We start from the raw sequence: 27319 nt of genomic DNA, 5'->3' as shown, positions 1-27319 counted from the left end.
TCACCAGGTCTTGCAGTACCATTTGTAGAGTTGACCGTAACTCACGCGTCAGTGCTGACCATCCTAGCGATCAGCTTCGAGCGGTACTACGCTATCTGCGAGCCATTGCGCGCCGGGTACGTCTGCACAAAAACCAGAGCAACGCTCATCTGCGCGCTAGTGTGGTTTTTCGCCGCGCTGTTCACCAGGTACTTTTTAGGGACACTTGAACAAATAAGTTATTTTTTGAATTTCGTTTTAATATCATTCCAGGGCACTAAAGAGGAATTGTGATTTTTGAAATTGTTTGGTTGATAAAATTGCGATCAGCAAAACCCGTTTTCAGCATTATCGCATTTAACAGCTATTTTGTGAATCGTGAAGCCTTCAGTGATTAACAGAGGCGTTTGACCGCCGGACAGCGGCAGATGCTAAATAGTGTCGGCTTGTTAACAAATTTCGACTCTAAAGCTATTAATATAACGCCCAAAATGGACTGTGGGTGTCAGCTGCTTTCAGCTAAAGACTTATGGAATAACAATTTCGTGTAATATAAATTGGTTTCAAAACTGATATTCGAAGGCAATTTATCATTTTGAAAGCGAGGATCCTTTTCGCGCATCTGAGGACTAAGGACGGCCGTGGTTATCTAAAATAGAGTTTTTTTCATACCGTTTAGGGTAAAAACACATTATTCATACGTCGATCATTGTGAAGGGAGCTTGCCACGTCATGTGGATGCGTACTAAGGCTAATACAGTTTCCCTGTCTTCTTAAATTCTAAATCTTTAATAAATCATGATTATACAAGTAGACCGGAGTTTTTTGGAGGAACGCAAGGCTATTTTTCTTATATGACTGTGGAAGTAAGACGCTGTATAACACTAAACGGAAATAAGTTTCGCTTACAAAAACCGAATGAGTCCTGGTTGATAATCATAGTAACCGCATTTTGAAGTAAAAAACTGTTGGTCAATTATTAATACAATGGAAGTTCTAATTGCTAATCAAACTTTACTCAAAAACTGAATTACCATCTCCACTATATTTAGGTATAAGTAAGTGGGTTAAATCAAACGTACATTTACATTGTGAAAAAAAACAATTATAAGTTGTTGAACATAGAAATTGGTTTCTACAGATAAAAACCTCCATGTTTTGAGGCCAATCAATATTATTTAAGTTAAATGAAAATCAACGTAATTCAGTAAAACAGTTTATTAGTCTACTGCGCTCTTTAAAACAAAGTTTTACTTTCAAAATTCCTGACAAAATCCACTAAAAGTAATAAACTTTCAACTTTTTCGAACTGAAATTCTTCACCAGCTCAGTGAGAAAAATGGATGCCTTCGTTTCATATCCTTGAGTGTCACAAAGCTTGCTCCATATTTGATTCGTCCATCCCACCAACATATTTATTGGAAGATTTTGCTCCCGGCTTCTCAATAAACCCTATAAAATATTTAGGTTTAGGTGTGCTACTACGATTTTATGTTGGAGTCGATGTACATGTATAACATGTACTAATTTAGATCAAGACTTAGCACTACGAAATCCAAAATTGTTATTCGTCCCAAACTATTAGGACGACACAAGATTATGTGGACTGTCCAATGAGAAGCTGAATCAATCTAAAGCTGCACTCAAGATAGCAAAAAGGGTAGGTCATTAATAATTTTAACTAAATCCTCATGCTCTAGAATAAAACGTTGGCAAGCATTATTTTTTTCCCATCTAGGCGTTTGTAATACATTTTTTAATATAGTAAAAATCTTAATTACATAATTTATTTTCTTAGATGCTAATTCAAATCAATTATGACATCATATGATTAAATTGCTTCATAATATCGTCAACATCCGTTGCCTCACACGGTTGAAATAACATAACTGATGTCTCCGTCCGTCACTAAAGATATTAAAGATGTCGAAAGTAGGAAAACAGTAATCATTGACTTTCAAAACAAGATTCGAGGCTCTGAAGCTCTAATTTTAGCTCTGTATTAATATTAATAATACATTAATTTATTCCCTCATTAATAAAGAATCAAAGTAGCCAGTTATAATCTTAAGACTGATGAAAGAGGTTATACTTTACCATTACTAATTAGTAAATGTTGCCGTTAGTGTCTTAACGCTGGACAAGGAACTTCCCTTCTTCGATTTATCTTGGTCTATGACTAACAGGGGTTTATTTTGGGTGTAACATTAGAGCTCATTCCACCATCTCTTTTTGTTTTTCCAATATAATTATGTACGCTGTTGCCCGTAGGTTTGCTGCTATTAATCGAAAATGATCCCAAGGGAACATTAAAATCTATGCCATGGTCCTGGTTATAAACTATCCGTGTTTCCAATTTCGTCAAAATCCTTTCAGTGGTTTTGGCGTGAAACATCATAGTTACAATTTTTTTATATTATTAGGAGGATGAACTTATTATAAACAATAATGGATGTCTCAAAACATGTTTTCTACTATTCGCATTTATTTTTTATATGTGTTTGTCAAATTTAACTTCAGCTCTAAAAATTCCAGACCATTAATAAATAATGTCCTTAATTAAACAATTCGCCAGTAGACAACCAATTTTGACACTCATACTGAGTATGAGTGTCAAAATTGGTTGTCTACTGGCGGTTGTATTTGGACAAACAAATCTATAAAAACACGAAACTTTGAAATGGATACCAGATTTGAGAAGTACAGCCAGCAATAAATAGTAGACTTACAAAATATATATACTAGAAGAAATTGTTTTTGCTACTAGCATTCAAAATAGGCTTAATAGTAGTAGTAATAATCATTTTGTTTCGCGATTGCATTTCAGGGTTGCCAGAAGGAAATTTTAACACTGTTCAGCGAGAATGACAAAAGACGCAAAAGAAATGATTAATTTTATTTCATTTTTATTAGTTGTCAAGGCTATGAAAAACGATAAGCTGTGTATTGCGCCGTGATATATCCACAAGTCCTGTTTTAAGTGATAATAATAAACCTACAGATTTTATTAATCATTTTCGTTGCTAACTATACAACTGACAAGTTTCCTTACTATGGTAATTCATTGTTAACGGTCGTTGAAGTTACGAAACTTAGTACTTATGTCCAGTCGTAAAAGGAACATAGTGAATTCAAAGTTGGCGAAATTACTTTATGATTCAACAAAGGTGTTCTCAAAGTTTTTGACGTATAAGCATTATGTTGACTTGAAGTACTATCAGAGACAAAATTCAATCAGATTAATGAAAAATCCTAATAATAAATATTCAACTATTTTATGCTATTGTTTATGTTGCAACAGCCGTATTCTCGAACAACTCTTTTCAAATGAGTTTAAAAAAGAATAGGATTTCAATTTGTCTGTGATTCGTCCTTTTTTGTTAGCTCAGAACTTCGGATTAGATGCACCATTTTGTTGATTCTCTTTTCATTTAACGTGAAATCGCTGTCATTTGGTCCAATTTCATTTGATTTGGATCAGAAGCTTTTATTTAAAATCTGTTGTTTGTTTTTGTTGTTAAAAGAATATTATTTTTCAATTGTTATTTTGTCTCTATTTGTATCTTAACAGTGACAGATACAGCAACTAACTTGTTCAATCAGTTCGGGAGCTATGATGCGACACACAGACAAGACAAACTTCTAACACCTCTCTTTTTGCGTCGGGGTTTAAAAACTTTTGTCGCCATCTGTATTCTGAAGTTCAGAAAACATTATAAGTTTGGTTCTTTGACTTATTAACTTATGCAAGAGTTATGTTAAGAGCTGAGGAAGTCGTCACATTAATTACTGTTTTCCGTGTATGGGACTTGGGGTTTCCGAAATAAGTTTTTGAAAAGTTTATAGAACGTTGTCTTTACTGAACTTTTGTGTTGTGACTTTTCAATGTAAACCTTTGGAAATGGGAAGTTTGGTACCGCTTGAGACTAAACCGAGTCATTAGTATCTACAATTTCGTGATTTTTCATATGAATTACGAATCAATTTTCTCATCAATTTAAACTATGGACTCTCTTGATTGAGGCACCAATTTTATTTTTCTTATATTTGATTCCGCCTATGAGCATATTTGCAGACATTGGTATTCTTCCCCGCTTTCAACCCCCACAACTTTCTTATTTTTATCAAATATGTCTAAAATCACTCACATATAATTTACTTATACTACTAAATAAGAAATTGAAATAGCTCAATCTGTTCAGGAGACATAATGCCATAGACTGACAAACAGACAGACATGTCCAACCTATAACACCCCTCTTGGCTCTTTCACGAAAAAAAAACGTATAGATAGTCCCATTACATAGGCAATTTTCAAACTAAGAATATGAATCTGCCAAATCGAATTAAGAGCAAATATTCAGAACCAACCATTCTGTATTAAACAGAGCGAAAAACACGAAAATATCTTATTATACCTCGTAAAGTCGTGAACAGACTCAATATTACGTCGTTCCTCGCATCCCGCGACTATTTGCACTTTACCAGTTTCCACGTCCAATACGTAATGGATTTCTCGTGACACCGTTTAGTTTTCTTCTTAGTTTCATTCGATATTAGTTTAATGGTCTGTTTTTCTTTATCACGCTGAGTTAATTCTCAGTGATATTTTCTTTGCTTTGTTAGAGTCTCTGCCCTTAGCTTTTCTGGTGTGAAATATGAATTATTTTCGTTTGTTTTACATGCATTGGTAAAGCGAAATAGGTTAGCTTATAAAAATACTAATAATAAAACCAGCCTTCATCCTTATCCCCAAGCCTCTAGCCGTATAGAAAAGATTTGATAATAATCACCAAATAAGGAACAGGCCTTATTGCAGAAGTCGTTGTTTTTTACGGGGCTTTTATTTGCAAGTAGCTGAAGTAACTTAGACAACTTTTATTTAATAATTGTACGCCGACGAAGTCGCGTGTAAAGCTAGAACATCATAAAATACATAAATGTTATCATGATTTCGTTCCATTGGGTCACAAAAATAGCCTTCTCAGCCATCCCATTCATAAACAGAATTAAGTCAATATAATAATGTTTGTTTTTCCAATACGAATGTTTCTGTCCCTAGGCCGACACTATTTTGGCATTAATTCTATTTGAGGTACAGAAATCTTGTTTGGGACGCTTTGAGAGGATGTTACATCTAAAAGTAGGTTTGTATCGCATAGTATATGTGGAGCTAATTTTTTATTCTTGTCAGGAGTAACTTTTTTACTTGCGTCATGTTCATTGAGATTTTTCCTTCGTCATCCACGATGGGAAAGTACGAAGCCCAAAAGATGACCTATATTTTTTCTAGTAGATTTTGAAGGTCTATTTCAAAAGGTAAAATTGGAATCCTTTTCGTGAGACGCTGATGTCCGTACGTCCTTATGTCAATGAGCTGTATCTCATTAATTGACTTGATAGCTAGACTAAATTTTCACAAGATGAGTGTCAAGAGATCGTAGCTACGATCGTAAATCTGATAGGTGATCAATTATTTTTCAAGTGCTTTTTTCCTCCTTATTTGTGATTAACCCTGAACGGCTGTTTCAAAATCACGATTAGCCGCTATCTGGTAAATTGAAAACAAATAAATTTTTTGTATGAAAAAATCTTTCAAGTAATTTAACGGGATTTTATGTGGCAGTGGTGAAACAAGCCCTTAGTGTAAAAAGTCATGTAACAGAATGAAATGTGAATGTACAAATATCTTAAGTATGTTTCCACAGTAGAAATTTTCCGACACATAAAATGCATTCCGCAAAATAAAGTTCTGACATACGAACATAGCATTCAATGATAATTATGAACCCGAAGTCGCAAAGATTGCTCAATCGCTGAAAAAGATTAATGAAAATTGGCTGTGGAAATGAAAATGTCAAGATGGAATAAATGGCTAAGATGCTATGGATTATTACACAAGAATGTACGTTACAGTAATTTATACGTATTAGGAACATATTTGCGGGCACGCGAGTGTGGATATGCCTACGAAAGCACTAAATATTTTAAGAGCTAATGTGATGAGCTTCGGGAAGGAATAAGAGAATTCTTTAATATTGGTTTCGTTTTAATCAAAAACTTAATCATCTTAAGCCAATAAGAACCAACAGCTAGTCAATTAAGTTTTATTTGTTTTAAAAATTCTAGAAGTTGTTTCTGAAGATTTTTTATGATTTTAATTTATTTATATCATTTTAATGCAACTTCAGCGTATAAATTAATGTTATTAAAAAGCGGTTTTACCAAGCAAGGTTCAATATACCTACTGATTTTTATGAAAGATGCACAAGGGGAGTTGACTATTTCACGTGTAGATATTTATATGAATTTTGAGTAAAACCAAACGATTCAACAACGTAAGTCAAACAGTTTGACCATCTCGGGTCCTTTAGGAAAATATTTAGAGGGCAATATCTCCAATCACACCCAAACACAATTGTCCATGCCATGGTTTATTTATTAAGGTTTCAAAACTCGGCTGAAAGGGAAAGGATTTTTTTGGAGTGCACCCTAAAGATATGGTTATAAGCTTGTTTAGGATTTCAAAGAGTATTTTTCGTTTGGTTTCGTTGATAAGAATATTATTTATATTATTTTCAGAAGAAATTCCGTGAGTCCTTTCTTGGGTGACAAGGTCTTAAAGACTGTTTCTGGGACTTACAATATATATGTATAATTGTCTTCCATTTATAAGTGTGAAATATCTTCATTTACAGGAATAAGTACCTGAAAGTATCCTAAATGAGCTTTTATTAAATCTCATAGGTATGTGTAAACTTTCATCAATTCGACACACTCTACAACTGGAATGCCAGAAATTCAGAACTTAGATTTCATAATAAATCTGATCCAAAGTTGAAACAACCAAGAAACAACTGTTTAAAATTGAAATATTTCACTTCAAGAGTTCTACAATAACCTAGTTTTGGAGGTCCTTTTGATTCGCGGACGAGAGGACCAAACCGGTTTACTTTGGCCCTTATGAGCATATTTTCGTGACATAAGGACCAGCTGGTTTATAGTTTTATAGCTCGCAACGCTTGACTTTATAACAGAGCTGCTTGAGTAGTAAAACTAAACTCTTGTCAAACGTTACTCGCAACGTTTCTGCGCTTTGCATTTTATTGACTGAGAGACATAAAAGTTAGCGTTCCAGTGAACAAATTTTGCTCTGCGTTGTGGTTATGATGTAGTTTATTGTTCATTTGTATGGTAAATTTATGTTTTAGATGTGTATTTATTAAATAAACGAAAGAGACCTTGAATACGTCGAAAATTGTGCATTATTTCAGTAGAAAGTAGTCTACCTAAATTACTATCTCAACTAAACAGAATTCTCACAAATGAAGACTAATAAAAGATCTTGATCACAGTACAAAACAAAAGTAAAATCTTTTTGTACTCCAAAATCATTAATATTATAAGCTCAAAGCAGGCTATGACGTCATCGTATAAACTCGTAGATTCCAAGAAACAGACTCTTTTATCTAGCAGCTATAATAACAGAATTCTTTTCACGAAGAATGCTTACAAGAGAACTAGTTTCTTCCCAGTACATTATTCTAAAGAATTTTTAATACCGCAGCTTATTGGACTCACCCACATGCGACGCTGTCGGCTTATATTGGTTCCAAGTTTAAATAATAGATGGCGTTTTGCAATAAATTCTACGTTTAGCCGCCATATTGGTTGTCGACCGTTCGTTATTTAAAGTTTAAAGCCTAAACGGAACTTTTTACAATTAGAAATTATGTTTTCTTGTTTTATAACACTTGTGAAAAAGGGTTCGGATGCGGAAAAAATATCAAATCTACTACCAAATAATTTGTTAGGCTTTTATCCTAGGTTGTATTGTGATTAAAGAGTTTTAGTGCTGATCTGACAATCATCTCTCTGATTATAATAAAATTTATAAAAAAATAGAAATGATTAATTAGGCCAACGTTTGAAACAAAAATATTAAATATCTATTTGTATTACAAGACTTCCGTACATCTTGTTTTTTTATTGTATTAATTCAATATGGGCCTTTCTAACACTTATATTATCTCATTGCACCATACATGACTACCAACTTGCATTGAAATTCTTGATACACTCGACTAACATTTAACAGAATATTTGATCTTCATATGAGCATAAAAAAACCTACTTACACAGTAAGGAATTTAATCCTTGTATCGCGGCGGGTTTCACAAACATTCAAATCACAGGAACTAAAACACCCAGACTCAGAATAGGCATTCTTGCATCACACATATGCTTGTCCTGAACGGGGATCGAACCCGCGACACGTCGCGCTCAGTGGGTAGGTCGTTTTAACCTCAACCACTCGGCTATCCGTGCATTTGGCATTCGCAAAACTCTTAACGCGTCACCGTTGCCGTATAATATATAAATAAATTTACTTAAAAAATGTGAAAAGTTGTAAATTTCTAACAAAAAATCCGAAAACCCTTTGAATAACAAGGTTCGTACTGTTTTTAGCTTTACAATATAAATGTTTGTGACACCTGTGTTGTGTGTTCGCTTTATGTGTGCTTGTGTAAATATGAAAACATATTTAGGTTGCGTTACGTGAAACACGAACATTTGAGACTATTGTGTGTTATCGATTTTTTATAGGTATTAATAAGCAATGGAAACCTGTGTGTTATTTGATTTTAGACTTAAATCCCCTTCCTTTATAGTTCAAAGTTTTTTGTTATTTGAGTTGTTGGCTAAACATGTAAAGGTTATATTACTTTTATAAATTGTGTCATCTTCAAGCTAATTTAATTAAGAAATAACTCAAAAATACGAAGTTTTAAAGTAACATTTCTTGGTCTAATATGACATGAGGTATGGTTTTTCAGTGAATTGACCTGAAAAAAGTGTTGGTCAGCCGAAAGTACTCGACCTGCCCCATTTTGTAGCCAGTAATGATCTTTTAAAGTAATAATGACTAGTTTTTGCAAATAGTACTTCATTAGAACACAACTTTATAAAGCCTTAATTGAACAGATTTCAAAGGAAGATAACTGTCGAGGCTTTTATCTTTTCTTAATAATGTTAAAGAGATTTTCTTTTAATGTTAAGTTTTGGTAATTTATGAGTTTTCTCAACGAAATTGTATCGCAAATATTCTTTTATGAAAAAACTATGACAACATTTCACGTGACGTCTACTAAATATGTTTTTACTAAACACTTACTAGTTGCACTGTTAATTTCAGATTTTTTTGTTGATGCACAATAAAATGCACATTTTCATATTATTATATAAGCATCAAATTACTTACTTTTTAATGGTTGTATGTTATTTATAATTATGACGACTAAAACACTACATTGAATATTCTATGTGTTTTATTAGATCAATAAGAAAACTCCAAAAGTTCATGAACCAAATAAAATAATAAGAATAAATGAGATTACTTATAATTGACAGCTAATTATCGGCTTCCAAATAAGTCTGGCCAAGACCTAATAGCCTTAATGAAAGCTCGGAGTGACAGCCAAATTGCTCTCCGCCCGCAAAAATAGCATAGACAACGAACCGCCATCGCAGACAAAACAAAACATGGCGGCGAAGCGGGCTGACCATCTGTCAAATTGAATGAGTTTGAATAACGAACGGTTCCTACAGTAAATGGCCCTTGACGAAATGATTTACGGCGCCATGGTATGTGAAATAGAAACGAGTTTGGAAAGAGTAAAATAGTTACATCAATTTTTTATTTTCAAAAATCTAACAAGTTATAGGTTATAGATATAGGTAATCTGTAATGGTCAGATTTATTTGGTTGATTCTATCAAATCTAGTCAAACTAGAGTATCATAACTTTCTGAAATACCTACTCGTATCATTGAAAGCCTGAAAAATTTTAAAAGGCTTTACAATTAAATTATAATACTAATTTAACGAATAGTTTTAGAGGAATATTACATTTTTGTATTTTAAATTAGTTTGTTTTCTATAATAATTGAAGTTAATATCAAAAGAAAATTTATCTATCAATAAAAAAAAGGAAATTCAAGAAACTGGAATGCTCAAGGTGTTATACAATCCAATTATGAGGAGACACCTACTTGATGTCTTTAACAGTGATCAAAATGGCCCCAACTATAATTAATATTAATAAAATAAAACGTCTCATTTAAACCCGCGCTTCGAATCATAATAACGTGAGGAATCGGAATCAACAGGAAATTACATATCATAAATGTCTGTATGATTTAAGATTATTAACTAAGTATAATAGTATGGTATGTAGGTTAGTTGCATAATAGTTACATTTTTATAAAATGATACAATAAGCGATTTATACATGGCACCGCACACCGCCTTGGCCGAATCTGATTTCATGTTGCACTGTCCTGATAAAATCTTATAAATTAGTTGATGCCTAGTGGCACATTTTCATCAGTCATTAAAATGGTCTCCTGTAAGCATGCAGGAAGTTCCCTCATGCCGTCTAACAACCAAAAATACTCAGACGGTAATTAAATAAACGATAAGCATAGTCATATTGTCATACTAAGCTTTATTTTCATAGCATGACAGTCTTTTTTAAATACGAATTCCGCATTAAGCAAATCAATCTATCCGTGCAGACAATTGTATTCAGGTTCTTTCGCCACACGAATGTGGGCGCTAATGACCTAAGGAAACTGAACCCCATGCTATGATTTTAAAGAGATCTTTCATACTCATCAAGCAAACGACTAATGAAATTGCGCCCATTTTCAAGTATCTGATATCCCAACAACAGCGGTTCGCAGTGCCATGTGTAAACCATCTTGGATAGCACCTTATATTTTTTGTCGTATTTATTATTTTTGTCCCAATGTAGATAGCCGTAGGATTTGTTGTGTAATCGACATGTGAATCGTATTATGATGACTTATGAAAGTGACGTGTAGAAATAACATTCCTATGTAGATGCGATGCGTTATACATTTGCGCGATTCAATCCGATCCCTTAAAAATTACAATTGTTTTGTTTGATAAACCTAAAGGAAAATCATCATAATAAGATTCTAGTTATATGTTTATCTGTTTAGAATCACAGCTTTGTAGATATCATTACCGTAGGTTTTCTTGTTTCCAGCCCCATCCTGGCCATCGCGGAGCACCACACGAGCGCCCGCGCGGACGGCACCGCCGTCTCTCAGTGCCTCACGCAAGCCGTCACCTTCTGGCAGATCACCTTCTTCATCGCCATCATCATCCTCCTCTACGCACTACCTCTCATCATCCTCATAGTATTATACAGCGTCATTGCCAAAAATCTCATCACAGCAGCTTCCAAAGTAGTTATGAATAAAACTGTAGATCCTTACAACACTAGAGCTAGAAAACAAGTTATTTTAATGCTTGGGACCGTCGTCCTTTGTTTTTTTCTGTGTCTCATGCCGTATAGAGCCCTGACTTTGTGGATTATAATGACACCAGCAGAGTGGTACGATGACGTGAGCCCAGAGAAGTGGTACAACATTCTGTATTTCTCTAGAGTAATGCTCTACATAAATTCGGCAATCAACCCGATACTTTACAATTTGATGTCTTCAAAATTCCGCATTGGATTCTGTAAGGTTTGCATATGTTATAAAAGGACGTTGGAAGATAAAACAAGACGAGCCCAGAGAACAATTACAAATGGTTCAACAACGAGCAGTAGTCTAACACGAACGACGAATAGCTTGAAGAAACTTTTCAGCCAAAGAGGAAGCATCGACAAAACGGAAACCGAATCAGAAAGCAAAGACGAAGTGGAAAAGGGTATATTCGATAGAATATTTACGAACAGAACATTCGTGAGACAGCAATCGGCGCCCGTTTGTTCGAACACAAAACCAATAATAAATAGAATGAGGAGCGAGGGTCACATTGAGATATCCGAAGTGGTTGATGTTGAAAATAAAATCGATGCCGATTGTAGGGGAGGTGATACTAGCAAGTTTATCGGTCATTCCAATAGTAAAAATATTAGGTCAGATGAAGATAATCTGGGTCGAAGCCACTCGTTGCGGCGGAGTGTGTTAATAAACAGTGCGAAGGCGAGAAGTATAGACTCGGAGAAGAGATTTGTGTCGTACCAGAAGATTAAAGTGGACTGTTTAGTCGCAGTGCCCAAGTCCAAAAGCATAGACTATGATTTTCCAGAGAGTTTCGTCTAATTTGCTTGTCGAAATATCAAGTTTTGTCGTATATGCTTAAAGTCTTACGTTTGCCGAAGTTGCTTGGTATTTTGGGCCAAATGTAATTAGATAATTGTTAGCAAATTAATTTTAAAATCGGCTGGTAATAAATCGAAGTAGTATGTCATTGTAAGTTTTGTAATAAAGAGGTTTTATTTATTTTAGATAAATATAACATACGGTATTAAAAAAAATAAGGATGCCACTAACATTTTATGTGTAATAGAAATAAAAGTAGTCATGAAAGCAGTCATCAGCAATTCATAAAATAAATAATATTTTGTATAAAAAATAAATTATTTTTTTATGCAAGTAAAGATATCCAGAATTAAAATTACAAAAACCCTGTTTTACAGATACTAGAGAGTATTCATTTGATTTACTTCTAGACAATTAATACTATTGTTCTAAAATTTATTTCTCTAACTTATTCCCCACACAGTTCATTATTGTTTTAAATGAAAACATAATAATTATATTATTTACTTATTTATTGTTTTCAAACGTCATTAATTATGAAAAGGTTCAATTCCTCTGTATTTTGTTATATTATTGTACCATTTTGTTACCTTAGAACTTCGGACTAGATGAACAAATTTTGTTGATTCTTTTTATAACGTGAAATAGCTGTCATACAATTCCATAATATCCATATAAATCCAATAAATTTCATCATGTTTCGCTCTGCAGTTTATATTTAAAATCGGTTGATTTAACCATTAATTTATTCATAACTTTATATACACGGTGATTTTTTAGTCGTCTTACAAAAGTAGCCCAGTTCTTGTATCAGACGTAAAATACCCCTAGGCACGATTATTATTTTTTTATCATCAACTAAGATAAAAAGTACGAAGAAAAATTTAACAAGAAAAATCTGAAATATAAGAGTATATTTCAGATTTCTTCTCATGATGAGAAGATCTCAAAAAATGATAAAAATGCCGCCGCCTGCGCCCCTCACCATTGTTACAAGGCTCGGACCGCGCTAGCAACAGAGATTTGTTTCTAAAAAACTACAAATTGCATCATAATATTGAATAAAAATTGCATTTTAAATTTATTCAAATCTCATAAATATCATTTTTTTTAACATGAACGTGTTCTAGTCATTGGATACATGAACTGGGCTGCTTTTGTAAGACGACTAAAAATCGCGGTGTATACCTACTTAGATTTCATCGATGACCACATTTATATTTATGTATTATCATTTTCCTAAATCTAGTATAGATCTTGTGTGTTTAAGAACCAATCTTGTCATAACTGCCAGTAGATAATTTAATTAGTTTTAAGATATCTGTAATTAGAAAATACAATTAAGAACAAAATAAAACTGTTTTACGCTTTGTATATTTTTAGTGGTTATAGAAAACGCCAGTTAAAAAGGCAACGAATGATAATTTTTTCAATAATGATTTGAATAAAAAGATTTAGCAAAAAAGTTTTACGATACTGTTCTTATGCCAAACCGTTTTTAACCTATTTCGGCGTAACTTGTAGCAAAAAAGAACAAGATATTATTATTACTTGCCTATTTATAGAGAATATTTTGTAAAATGTATTTAAATGTTTGCCAACTGTTTGAATGTGATTGAAAATGCCTATTTTTAAACAAACATTATTAAAAATAAGTGCCAAAGTTGAACGTGTGTTTTATTAACCTATGAAAGGAGCAAAATGTTATTAAAGCCTGTATGTGACTTCTAAAAACCTCACTTACGTCAGACAAAGCTATAGTTTCGGGCAGAAACGCACATGCTCATGCGCGAGGATCCTGGCAATTGAAGGTACCCGGAGTGCTTTTAGTCAGTGTGAGTCCAACACATCCCCACGCTGTGCACTCGGTGTGGGTTGGAGTTATTAGCTTTTCACCAAGGAAGAAAGAAGGCTAAGATATAGATTTGTCGATTTTGCGCATGTATATAAAATTACTGCCTATCTATCTAACATCTTTCTGTCAGGATCTCCCATTCAATTTTGCGGATACTTAGAAAAGGGCTGCCCTTTTATGTGATCCGGGGTAAAACACCACTAACATCAACCCACGCTGAATGCATAGCGTTTGTATCTATCGGACTCTTACTAACTAAAATACCAATCTACTAGCTACAGTCACAGAACCACTCACGCCTATCTACCATGTTTCAGAAAATCTTGTCAAAAACCAAAAGTTTTTTTTTTAAATAATGCAAAGTTTTCCTAACGCTTAATTATTCGGATTGCCCGACTACTCTCAGACTCAATCGGAGTCCTTAATAGACGACGCGGCGGCCGAATCGCGTATGAAATAATTTTTTTTTCTTTTTATTTACGGGGTTTTTTCTGAATAGAAGATGTCACCCCGATGATTGATACAGATATTTTTTAAAAAATTAACAGTTGCATAGTATAATAATATAACTAGTGACCTGCCATAAGGCTATAAAGCATTCTCGCCTCGTCCGATAAAGGCGAGGCAAGAATGCTATTATAGCAGCCCACGAAATAGAGTTGCTTTGTAACAAAAATTCTTCAATAACTCTAATTTAACTGCAGGTTGTCACATGGGCGCTTAGTCATAAAATAATAACGTTCTCTATATTAAGCTGTAAAAGTCGTAATTATTAACAACTGCTACTCTCGCTCATAAAACTTTTATTTGTATTAATTAAATAGACCGCCTAATTGGGCCCGTGGGAGGCAATCTCAAATGTTAAGTAGCGACTTTGTCTTGGTATATTTTTTGTACCTAATTTTAGTAGTGATACTTAGTAGAAGAGATTTAAAATTGTTGCTAGACGTTATTTAGTTTTTAAATATGGTAAATTCTTTTCAGAGTGTACCTACTAGAACGACAGATATAATTATGTTTTTTAACAGAAGTACGTATAGTACCTACCTATCGATGTATATTTTAGCATACAGTTTACCTTTAAAGGTTTGGTGGATTTTTTTATTGGCAGTGAAGTTGTTATTGAGATTTGTCTTAATAATAAAAGACTTAGAAAGAAAAATAATGTATTTCATTACTTAAAACTTTAGTTAACAATGTACACACAATATTCTGTTTTCTTTTCTTTGTATTTAATGTATCCAATAATCGCTGACGTAAAGCTGAAAGTTCATATACTGGTCTTTTTTTAAGTCGAGTAAAAAGAACACCCTTTTTACTCCTAATCTTTCCAAGAACACGTGTACAAAGTTTTACGATAATCAAGTCAAGTATTTTTCGCGTGAAAGCGTAACAAACAAACTTATATTCACATTTATAAAATAAATAAGCATTAAAAATTGAACTTCAGCAAAATTTTAAACATATTCTTCTTATTAAAACTATCCAAAAGCATACCAACATGGGAACCAGTTATGCTAGGCAATAATTCAGGTCGATCTGAAGGCGCATCGGCGGACAATGTCATATCAGCTGGTTGGGGTAAGTTATAGCGCGATGTTAAACTTATTGCACATTGTCTGAGCACAATAGACGCTTAGGGCTGCCAATATTGAGTTAAATATCATTTAAGTCTTAGATTATGCTAAAACGTGAAAAAATACGTAAAATCTTACCTCTTTAATCAGTTTATCATACACTGGTCAATGGATTTTATTGTTACATGGTGGCTTAACAAAATATGGTGAATGAGTCTGTTGATATTGTAGACAAAAATTGCAAGTTTAAAATATGCAAAAACGATTTTATCGAAGGATGCACATTCAAAACTTATATTGCAACAAAATTGTCTATATAGGCCGGGTATTCAGCATATTCCGAACCATGCATGAAATACATCATACTCACCCAACCCATTCTAAATGAGACCTACACCACCTACTGAAGTGACTCTAATCGACAATAAAAATACATCTCCAAACCTAAATCTTAACAAATAATATATATTTCACCCAATTGCCAAGATTTTCCACTAATTCTATATTAAAAAGTAGACTTACATACTGAATAGAGCGAGTACGAAGGTTGGGTCGGTATAAAAACTAATACACAACAGTTAGCACTGTCCAGCTTTTTTTTATTCAACACTGATGCAGAGATCCTTTTTACAGTGACCTTTTTTCTCCCCGCCATTTTGTAACTACTTTATATGGCGGCTGTTCTCAATTCAAACTGTTAGGAATGTTTCGTTTGTTTCGTAATTCGCGATCTATGTTAAATATATGGAGTGCATTTTATCACAATTTTGTAAGGAGATGACGAATTTATATTTTCAATCATTGCGAAGATAATAAGTTCGGCATAATGCTTTTGTATCAATCAATTCAGAATATCGACGTCCACTGTTGGCCATAGGCCTATCCCAGCCAGTCTGATCTTGCTACCAATGTTTTCTGATTGTTTAGTACTTGATTAATTTATAAAATTTAATTTTGATTTAGTAATTAAATTATGAGATATCGTACCTACATTAGACGTCGATACAGTCACAAAAAGATTTAAGGATCTTTCGACACGTCACTGACACCCAAGCCACTTAACTAATTTTTGTAACTAAATTTTAAATCTCAAATATAAAAAAAAAACTAACTTAGTTCTAAAACAATATATATCTTAATTAAAACCAGCCAACACATAAACGACAACCCTATTAACGTAGGTGTTGACTGCGAAGGCGCTCACTGTATTAAATAATTTGTTTACCATGTTAATTTTATGGCTGTTTGTATAAGCAGGGTTCAAGGAAGGATATACACACATCCTCTTCATATATTGCTGGTAAACTTGACTCTGAAGATGGAATTCATAAACGAAATCAAAGACTCAGTAAATAAAGTGATTGTAACTCCAATGTTTCGGCAATACGAATTATTCGGACCATTTAAGGTGAAAATAAAGAATAGTATAAAAAAAATGTTGTTTTTTTTTCAAAACATTTAATTAACGTCATATGATTTAAGAATACCCTACGTGGATTAATTGAAAGGGAACTTCAGGCCAAAAAAAGATGTTTTTCCTACATGTGACACATCGCATACATTGAGCTTGGCGTACTGATCAATGCTAACCTTATGAAAAGAACATCGAGCATTCGGGTGCTATATTAATTTCTATTTAACCATTCAATCAACTCAGGCCATCAAGATCTACTTCTGGACATAGTCAACCCCCAAGTTACACCACATTGCCCGGTCCTCCGCATCCATTCCGAGCCACCTAATTTACCTAATCGTTTTATTATTGCTTGAGAATGTGATTAGTGATGGAATATGTAACTACTCAATGCCTAGAAACGGCAGAGACTCCCCAAAAGTCTAGTACAAATAGCGTCGAAATGGAACGAGTAAACTTCATTACGTTTTAGAATTGCGTGGACATGAAATATGAAGAGATTTCCATAATTAAACTTTTACTTGAAGCGGGTCTCATCTCTTTTGATAAATTAATTTAATTTGCACAAATAAATAGAGTAATAAGCTCCCTTAGTGACACAACAGAAAATGTTATTTTTCTTGCCTTTTTTCTGGCGGTAAATAAGAAATACAGCAAAGATCTCTTTGTGTTATTTACAAATTTAGACCTACTGTAACTGTCCCTTTGTATTGAAAAACAAAAAGAAACAAGTAGAAGAGCACTCGCACATAATTCACCTTTAATACAAAACAAATTGAATTGAAATCGATTAATCCGTTCGGGAGCTTTGATGAGCTTTGAGCCGCAGCCAAACAGACAGGCAGGACAAACTTATAACACCCCTCTTTTTCCGTCGGGGCTTAGAAATAGATATCTATAAAACATTTTCTAGCACAACAACAAAGTAATACAGCCTTAGTAATTTAACCAGCACCCACGCATTTGTTTATTTTAATTTGCCGGCTGAATCATCTACTATCGTAGATTCCTTTGCCTTTCTCGAAAATTAGGATGAAAAAAGAAAAATGTTTGAAACCTTCTTGGATCTTGACCTTAATTACAAAAGTATCGGGATTACGATTGGATCGAAGCCTCTTGGCAATTTATTGATCGATTTTGATTTCTACCAAGCCTTGGTACATCGTTTTTGTTAAAAGATTAGATAGGGTTAGATTTCTCTTTATCACCTTATCTTGTTCCTGGCGCAATTTAAGGGTAGAAAAATACTTTGGTGGACATAGTTTAGCACGTTTATATATTATATTTATTTGAAGTTCTGTACGGAATCCCCAGAAAGAACAAGACAACTGAGCACGAATCCTGACTAATATAATAATAAATGTTAGTTTGTTTGCTTTCATGTCTTAACCACTTAACCGATTTTAATATATCTAAATAACGAATTAAGCGATACTCAAAGATGGATAGCTTAATTATCAACAAAGCATTCGTGGATTGCACAAACGCTTGCCCTACACGGGGATCGAACCCCCTATGCGGACTGATGGCTTGGCCTAATGACCTCAACCTCCCGGTTATCCGTGCAGTCAAGATCCATTTCTCTCAACTTTTGTTCTTTGCATCTCTTTGTCCCCAATATTATTTTTTCTCATCCGCATAGTGCATCGTGAATTTCATGAGCGTATTACAGAAGTAGGGATTTAGTTTTATTTGTACCCAGTGTCCTTATTTCTTAATCTACGAATTTGCTTGAGAGAAAATTCTCTTGTCCTGATATTTTATTTCCACATTATAAAAGAGGATTAGTGGAGCTCGTGGCTAAGCTATAACAGCATAAGTGATTCGATCACAGGTTAAGCTATGCTTGACGCGGTTGGTCCGTAGATGGGTGTCTCTACACGTCCTCCGTGTTTCGGAAAGCACGTTAAATTGTGGGTTCCGGCTGTTATTCCTACATCTTTGACAGATGTTACAGGTAGTCAGAAGCTTGAAAAGTCTGACAGCCAGTCTAACCAAGGGGTGTCGTGTTGCCCAGGTGACTGGGTTGAGGAGGTCAGATAGGCAGTCGCTCCTTGTAAAACACTGGTACTTAGCTGAAACCGGTTGGACTGGTAGCCGACCCCAACATAGTTGGGAAAAGGCTAGGCCAATGGTGATTATAGAAGAGGATTACTTACTACATAATATTGGATCCTTTTGCAATTAAGTAGAATACGATCTTATGTCTACCAAAAATTTTCATCATGTTTCTACATATGTGGGTTTAAAAAAATATATGAATTTTCATTCAATGAAAATAAAACTACTAGTAGACTCTAGTTTCACTGTCCACAAATCTTAAGAACCAGCGAGAAAAGACTATTTTCCATTTTAGGCATAAGTTACTCTTCTATATACATACGTTACCTAACAGCAAACAAAACAGTGGTATACTTTAAGTACTGCACACAAAAATAGTCTGATGACCATATTGAATGACTGAATATCAATTCTTACGTTTTATTTTAACAGCTTTCTAACCTACCAATCACCAATTTACCTTTAGCGATAGTAATGACAGCAGTCAAAGTTTGTGCAGTACACAACATGTAACAAGGCAATTACACGTGACTTTTGATCTAACAACTTAAATCTCTAAGGACCAACTATTTGAATCAAATGATCTGTCATCACACTATGAAGTATTTCCGCAAGACTGTCGCCTTTGAGAAAGAGAGATAGCGCTTTATATAATGGCTAACGGCATCTCCCTTACGCATAACGTTAATACGCTCTTCCTCTAATACTTTGAGATCACACATAACCTACCCTGAGATTATAATGTTCTCCCAAATAAAGTTATTAACAGCAAAGCAATCATCTTCGGCTGATTCGTAACCTTTGGTATGTAGATTTTCCGCTACAATGATTTTAAGCCCGCAAAGGATGTGTTCCGATTTCTAGAAGTTCTGCGTAAACAACCGAAATTGTTGTTACGTAGAAATGGGTATTGGGAACTCACGATTTGATAAAGATAAAGATAAAGATAAAGATAAAGATATTTTTATTTTGTAAAACATGGTACAGGCATAGGTCTTAGAATAAATATTATGAACTCATGTTCTGCCACATTGTGGCGTACAAAATTTAAATGGTACTTAAGCTAACTTAAGATTTACACAAGTACACTGACTCTATATAAAAGAAAATAAAAAAATAATTACAATAAAATTCAGTAGTTACAATACAAAGATCAATGCCACCAATAAAAGCGAATGTAAAATATATACAATACATCACTCACTTAAAAAATCTTGTATGCTATAGTAGCATTTATCTAATAAATACCTTTTAAAATGGGCTTTAAATAAGGCATGTGGCATTTCTTTTACTTCTTTGGGTAATTTGTTATATATTTTCGGCGCCAAACAGAAAACACTTTTATTCTTTAAGGTAGTTTTTGAACTTACTATACTGAGGCAGTCGTTTTTTCTACGGTTACGGATTAAAGTGTCAGCTTGTTTTTTAAAAATATGTGGATTATTCCGAACAAAATTTGCTACTTCGAATATAAAAAGAGATGGCAGAGTCAATATTTTGTGTTCAATGAAAAACGGTTTGCAGCTGTCTGTAACTTTTAACCCGAACATAGCTCTGATACAACGCTTCTGTGACTTAAAGATGATTTCTCTGTTTGTGGAATTTCCCCAATATAAGATTCCGAACCTGAGGACTGAACCAACCATACCGTGATAGGCCGTGCAGAGCGCTTCATTACTTATAACTCGAGAGAGTCTATAGAGGGCATAGGATGAGGAGTTGATTCTCTTATTGAGGTCTTCTGTATGGGCTTTCCAGTTAAGATTTCTATCAATAGTAATACCTAAAAATTTTGTAGTGTCAGCTTTATTGATAGCTGTTCCTTGGTATGTGATATTAATGTCTGGTGCGGCTGTTTTTTGGCTGAAGTGCATGATTTTAGTTTTTGCTAGATTTATTTTTAAATTATTGTTATTAAGCCATTCTATTACTGATTTTACGGTATTATTAATTTCATTTTCATATGTGGTTTTGTTACTACATTTTATTGTTATCGTACTGTCATCTGCAAAAAGGGAAATGGGATTACGAGTCACCTTTGGGAGGTCGTTTATATAAATTATAAACAAGAGCGGACCTAACACACTCCCTTGGGGAACTCCATATTTAACTGCACGTTTAGAAGACTGAAAGTTTTCTTCTTTTTTACTTTTCAAATTAATTTTAGAGATCTCAGTATATATTTCACGGTTTTTGAGATATGATTCTATCAAATTTAATACATTTCCGCGGATGCCATATGCTTCTAATTTTTTTAATAAAATGTCATGACTAACGTAATCGAACGCTTGAGTCATGTCACAAAATACAGCGCATACCGGTGTCCTATTATCTACATTATTCATGACTGCACTCAAAACATCAAAAACTGCCAGATTTATAGTTTTATTCTTTCGAAATCCTTTTTGATTATTAGTAAGAATATTAAATTTTTCTAGATAATTGTAAATTTGTTCATATATGTATTTTTCGAATATTTTAGAGAGAATGGGAATAAGTGCTATGGGTCTATAGCAATTCATGTTTTGTTTATCATCTTTTTTAAACAACGGTTTTACAATAGACTTTTTGAGACTGTCTGGGTATAGTCCCGTGTTAATACACAAGTTCATAATGTAACTTAGATGTTCGCAGATTTCGGATGCAACGTGCTTAACTACGACAGTGGATACTTCATCATGTCCAACACTTGTAGTATTTTTTAGTGACCTGATGATTTTAAAGATATCGTACGGTGTACTTGGTGCCATAAACATGGATTTATTTGAATGAGTTATTAATGAAGTTACTTTGTCACCTGATCCTAAGATGGGCTTAATTTTTTCGATAAAATAGTCGTTGAAATAATTTGCGATTTCCTTTGGATTAGTTATAATTTGGTCGCTTACTCTTATGGAATTGATAATATTTTTAGGTATGTTATTCTTGGACTTATTAATGATTGCCCATGTAGCTTTTGATTTATTAGATGCTGTTTTTATTTTATACGTGTTTTGTGCTTTTTGAGTTAAATGAATTATGGTTTTATACAATTTTGAATACTTTTTAAATTTAGTTTTGTTAGTTATATTCTTATTATGTCTATAGTTCCACATCAATGCTCTCTTTTTTTTGCTACAAAGTTTTATTCCACGTGATATCCACTGTTGTTTGTCTTTAATACTAACAGTAACCCTTTTTATAGGGAAGCATAAGTTATATATCAATTTAAAAGTGTGCATAAACAAATTATAGGCTTGATTGGGATTATCCATATCATAAATATCTGAAAATGATAAATCTTGCAAGTAATTTTTAAATTTTTGTAAGTTACATTTACTATAGTCACGTCTTTTTATTCGCCATTGTTCTATTAAAAAAACTTTAGTAACGGGTAATTTTAAAATTTGCGCTGTGTGGTCTGAGAGACCAAAGTCAATAACTTCAGATTTACACTTCCTACCAAAATTATGAGCAAAGTTATCGATGCAGGTTCCACTTGAATGTCGAGTTGTCTGAAACAATTCTAACTTTAAATTAAAATTTAGTAGCAGACATTCTAATTGTAATAAAGTATAATTTCGCTTTAGAGAATCTATATTGTAATCACCTGCAATCACAACATTTCTATTTGGATTCTCTCTTTTTAGGATATCTAGCATTTTTTCTAATTTATCAAAAAATATATTCAAGTTATTACTTTTAGGTACCCGGTATATACACACAATAATTGTTTTATATGTCATTAAATCAATTGCACAACATTCAAATATTCCGACTATAGACAGTTTTTTAATGCTATTTAGTTCTTTAAATTGATGACCTTTCCTGACTAGAATACATGTACCACCTCTCTTACTATTTTCTCTAGAATAACATGCTGCCAAAGTATAATCAGGTATAAATAGTGAACTTTCGTTATCAATAATCATAAAGTGTTCTGACAGGCAAATTATGTCAATTTTTGTATTATTATTTGACATCTCTTCAATGCAGACGACAAGTTCGTTACTTTTATTTAATAAGCCAGCAATATTTTGGTGCAATAAATTAAGATGTTTATAATAGAAATAACTGCTCAGGAGTCTCGTTTTGTTTTATATTATTAGTTTCTCCGTATTCAAAATTAACATAATTACATTCATGAATATAATTTATGTATGTGACGATGTCATCAAAGATTACTTGCATGCCATAATTGTTAAGAGTTCCCTTATGTATTCTGTACATTGCGGAGTCCCATGTTATATTTTTATTCGAGTCAAAAATATAAGCATATTCGTGTGTAACTACATCTCGGCAAAGTAAGTTTATGAACTGTTCTACTCTTCTGTTAAAAAGTGTATAATAATTTAAACCTATCTTATACGTTGGCATGCACAGGATTACATTAGTATGTTGAATAGCTTTGAGGCATTCTCTTACGTAGGAAATGAGTTTAGAGTAATCTTGAGTAGTTAAAAAATCTGTTTCACCAATCAATATCATACAGTAGTCATTCATAGTGAATGTTTTCAATTTAGGTGCTAGATTACTTATGATAGTATTAAGTCCACCATTTGGTGTTAAGTAGTGGCATAGCTCAGAGTTTTCGAACTTCCTTTCGGCAATGGTCAATATGTTGTTATGTTTATTCTCGCTGATTATACAAATTTTACGCTTGAACTTCTTGTAGCTCTCATGATCTTGAACTGGTGCTGGTTTTGGTGACTTAAGAGTATCTTCTTCAGGCGTCTGTGCCTCTTTCGCTCGGTCTGAGTTACATTGGAGCGTATTTTTGGGTGTTTGTTGTATAGGACTGGTATTATCAGATTTTTGTAATTCCTTATTTATATCTTTGAGTTTCTGGTTTTCTTGAGACAGTGTTTCTATTTTTTGGAGAGCACTGTTTAGTTCGATCGTGAGTCTGTTAATTTGGTAATTTAAATCTGATATTTTGTCATGTTCGCTGCTGCTAGCGACATCTTCAGATAAATCAGGTAAACTACTTGCGTCACTGAATGTCGAAGTGCACGTAGATGTTTTGCTTTCATTCAAAGTAATAACTGGCGTCTTCGCTTTTTTCCGAATAGTTATATTTTGTAAGAAATTCATACTGATATTTTATATGAAATATTACAAATTGAAAAATCTTCAAAAATACAAATTCTTATGCCAGTTTCGAACTCACGACTCGTCACTTGTGACCGTCACTATCTGTACACAGAGCTATGACATTAGCTGTGATCTAAGACGAAATTTAAGTACTGTTTGTTTGGAGCGAATTTAACATTTTAAAAGTTTGTCGGGGAATTTTTCAATTTTTTTCTTGACGACCCCTTTTTTATCACTTTAAATTCACAGTAAACTTCTTGGAGTTCTTTAGCATTAAGGTTTAGACAATTAAAACACTGCACATTTATTCTTCACTGTTTTGTTTTTTTTACTAATAAAATTATCAAGTAATTGTCCAAGTATTTTGGTAGTTTATCCAATGTCTCATAGATGGAGCTTTTTTAAGTATTGTAACAGTTATGTTATCTGTGGTCTTTGTTTATGAAGTACAAAAGTTACGAATTTAAATTTTATAACTGATATGAAAAATTATTAAAATTGAAAGTTTGTAGTGTTTTGTGGATTTTACGCCTGCAGGAGTTTAGGCAAGTTACTACGCACGATAAATGTACTTTTCACTGGCACTTTAGTTCGGTCAAATCACTATTATCACTGTTTGACAATGTTTTTGAACACTTGGCGGCAAATTTTTTAAAAATCTTTGTAACTTTTTTATTTGGACTCACTGATGTTAGATAACGTTTTTACACTTTTATTAGAGTTCATAGATTATGTATTTCACTGTATTTATTTATGTTATGTACTTTAAGTATTTTATTAATTAAAATTTCACGGAGCTACTTGATCTGATCTTGAATTGATTTGATCAAAAACAAACGAAGCGAGTACTTAATCGTATTGGGTGTTTTATAAAGTTACTGAGCTGTTTCTATCTCTACCTATCTGACCGTATTGTTATGTTAAGAACTGAAACGAAATCACTTAAATGAGCGAATGCCGCGGGTTCAATGCTGGCGAAGAAATAGCATATGTGAGCCACAAATGCTTGTTTCCAAAGACTTTTGGCTGTGTGAAAATCCTTTCAACAAAAGGATTAACTAATTCGGAAGTCATAAAAAAACGAAAAGCAGCCATCTTATTGTTACATGAGTAGTTCGAAAAATAAATAACCATAATTAATTATTATGTTTTGTCCCCAGCCCCATCCTCGCCGTGGCCACCTTCACCTACGAAGACTATGACGACGGCACGAAGGTCCCGGTCTGCCTCACTCAGGCCGACACCTTTTGGGCAGCGCTGTTCTTCATCTTAACCATCGCCATCTTCTTCATCGTTCCTCTTGGCGTTCTACTCGTCCTCTACAGCGTCATAGCCAAAAACCTTATGGAAAACCCCATTATCATCGCTCAGAACACCAAAAACACCAGCAACACTGGTAATGTTGTACGCTACAGGAAGCAAGTCATTCTCATGCTTGGGACCGTCGTCCTCTCCTTCTTCCTCTGCCTCTTACCGTTCAAAGCCCTCACACTTTGGATCATCGTATTCCCGCCAGAGACAATAATGTCATTAGGTATAGACGGTTACTATATACTTTTATATTTTTGTAGAGTTATGCTGTATTTAAATTCGGCGATAAATCCAATATTATACAATTTGATGTCTTCGAAGTTTAGGGAAGGCTTTGTAAAGTTGTTGAAGATTAATAAGCTGATGAGGTGTAGCAGGACTTTGAGAGAAACTATGCAGAGACGAGACACGTTCAATACAACCACTTCGACGGGATTCTCAAGCAGTCAAAACACTTCTGACTCCTTCTGGAGAAGGTACAGCAACAGAACTTCGTCCCAGAAAATATTTGTTAAAAGAGAAAGTAAGAAAGTCAAAGAGGAAAACGTGCAACAGATGAAAGTAGGAGAAATAATAAACGTTGAAAATACAAGACGAAATAGCATGAAAATGGTCGCAGCTATCAACGAAACAGAAAACGATACTTATGCTGAAATACACGACAATCATAACTCTAACGAATTAGAAATAGATACTGCCAATGAGAACAATAAACAAATACAAATATTAAACTTAGATGTAAAAACTAATAATGTTTATTCAATAACTTTAGATGTCAGTGAATCAGTTGAGGGTAGAAACAAATTTGTGTGCATACCGACACTGGATAGAGAGAACAATATATTTATATACGATTACAGAACTAAGGAGAGTTTTGTATGAAACGTTTGGCTTTAAGCTAAAGAAATCAGTGCATTTAATGAAGACATTCAAAATGATTTAGGATCAATTCGTACATCACTGATGCATTTAAAATCTCTTTAAACACTGCAATTGGTTTCAGTTAAATCATTGCATTTTTTTCTGAATCCAGTGCAATACTGTGAGTTCCGTTTGTACTTAACCAATAATCTTAACTTAATCTCTATAGTGCAGTGACGTATGAATGGTTTTCATAAACTTTTAATCAAACATTGTAATGAAATGAAAGCTTGCGTATGTGTGTTTGTATTCTGTGTATGAGAGGAAGATGTACAGTGGTCCATTTGTCACAAGAATCTTTGACAGATCGACTTACAGAAGAGTTTTTCTTATTGCTGACTTTGTAAGTTTGTTATAAGTGCTAAGACTGTTGATTTATAACGATTACGGAGTGTAATTTTTGTGTCGCGGTGGAACAAACATTCAAGTCACATGCACAAGAACTCCCAGGCTCAGGACAAGCATTCGTGGATTACACAAACGCTTGTTTTACGAGGGGATCGAACTCACGTCACCTAGAGTGGGTCTGCCATACGGACCTCAACCATTCGGCTATACAGCATAGAACAGCGTCTAAACTAATAAAGTGTTTTCTTACTGTGATATAAAAATTGTCCTAAGTTTATCAAACATATATTAGCCGTCGCATTTTCAAAGTTCGGACGAAATGTCCCTTTCATGCAAACTTTTTCACACGTATTCTATTTGATTTGGTAATGCTCTCATGTCTGGTCCTTATCTCTTATCGAGAAACCCCTTTAGGTACTTGTATAGATTACAAAACTGTTAACTTGAACGCAGGTGAAAGAACTTAGTACAGGAATAAGTAAGAAGTCTTTTTGACTAGAGAAAAAGAGATAGAAGATTTATAAATAGGGTTTTGTTTTTATTAAACGTTATTATGGTTGTAATAGTGTTATTTTTCTGTAGTAATGTTTTGCTCTTATTTGAGTGTAAAATATTAATTTAAAACTTTGGGTAAATA

The 27319-nt window shown here is 33.6% G+C and overlaps 1 protein-coding gene across 1 annotated transcript; it reads left to right on the top strand.

Annotated features, from left to right (window-relative positions):
- On the top strand, positions 1 to 27319 carry LOC113495496 (growth hormone secretagogue receptor type 1-like; the record flags this gene model as incomplete). The annotated part of the gene is made up of 2 exons (XM_026874279.1): positions 1 to 188; positions 25263 to 27319. Coding segments are annotated over 2 exons (1221 nt in total), but the record flags the coding sequence as incomplete, so codon positions are not given.

The sequence above is a fragment of the Trichoplusia ni genome, chromosome 6, assembly GCF_003590095.1.
Source record: "Trichoplusia ni isolate ovarian cell line Hi5 chromosome 6, tn1, whole genome shotgun sequence".
Classification (NCBI taxonomy): Eukaryota; Metazoa; Arthropoda; class Insecta; order Lepidoptera; family Noctuidae; genus Trichoplusia; species Trichoplusia ni.
The sequence above is the reverse complement of the archived record's forward strand: the minus strand, read 5'-3'. Positions and strand labels throughout refer to the sequence as shown.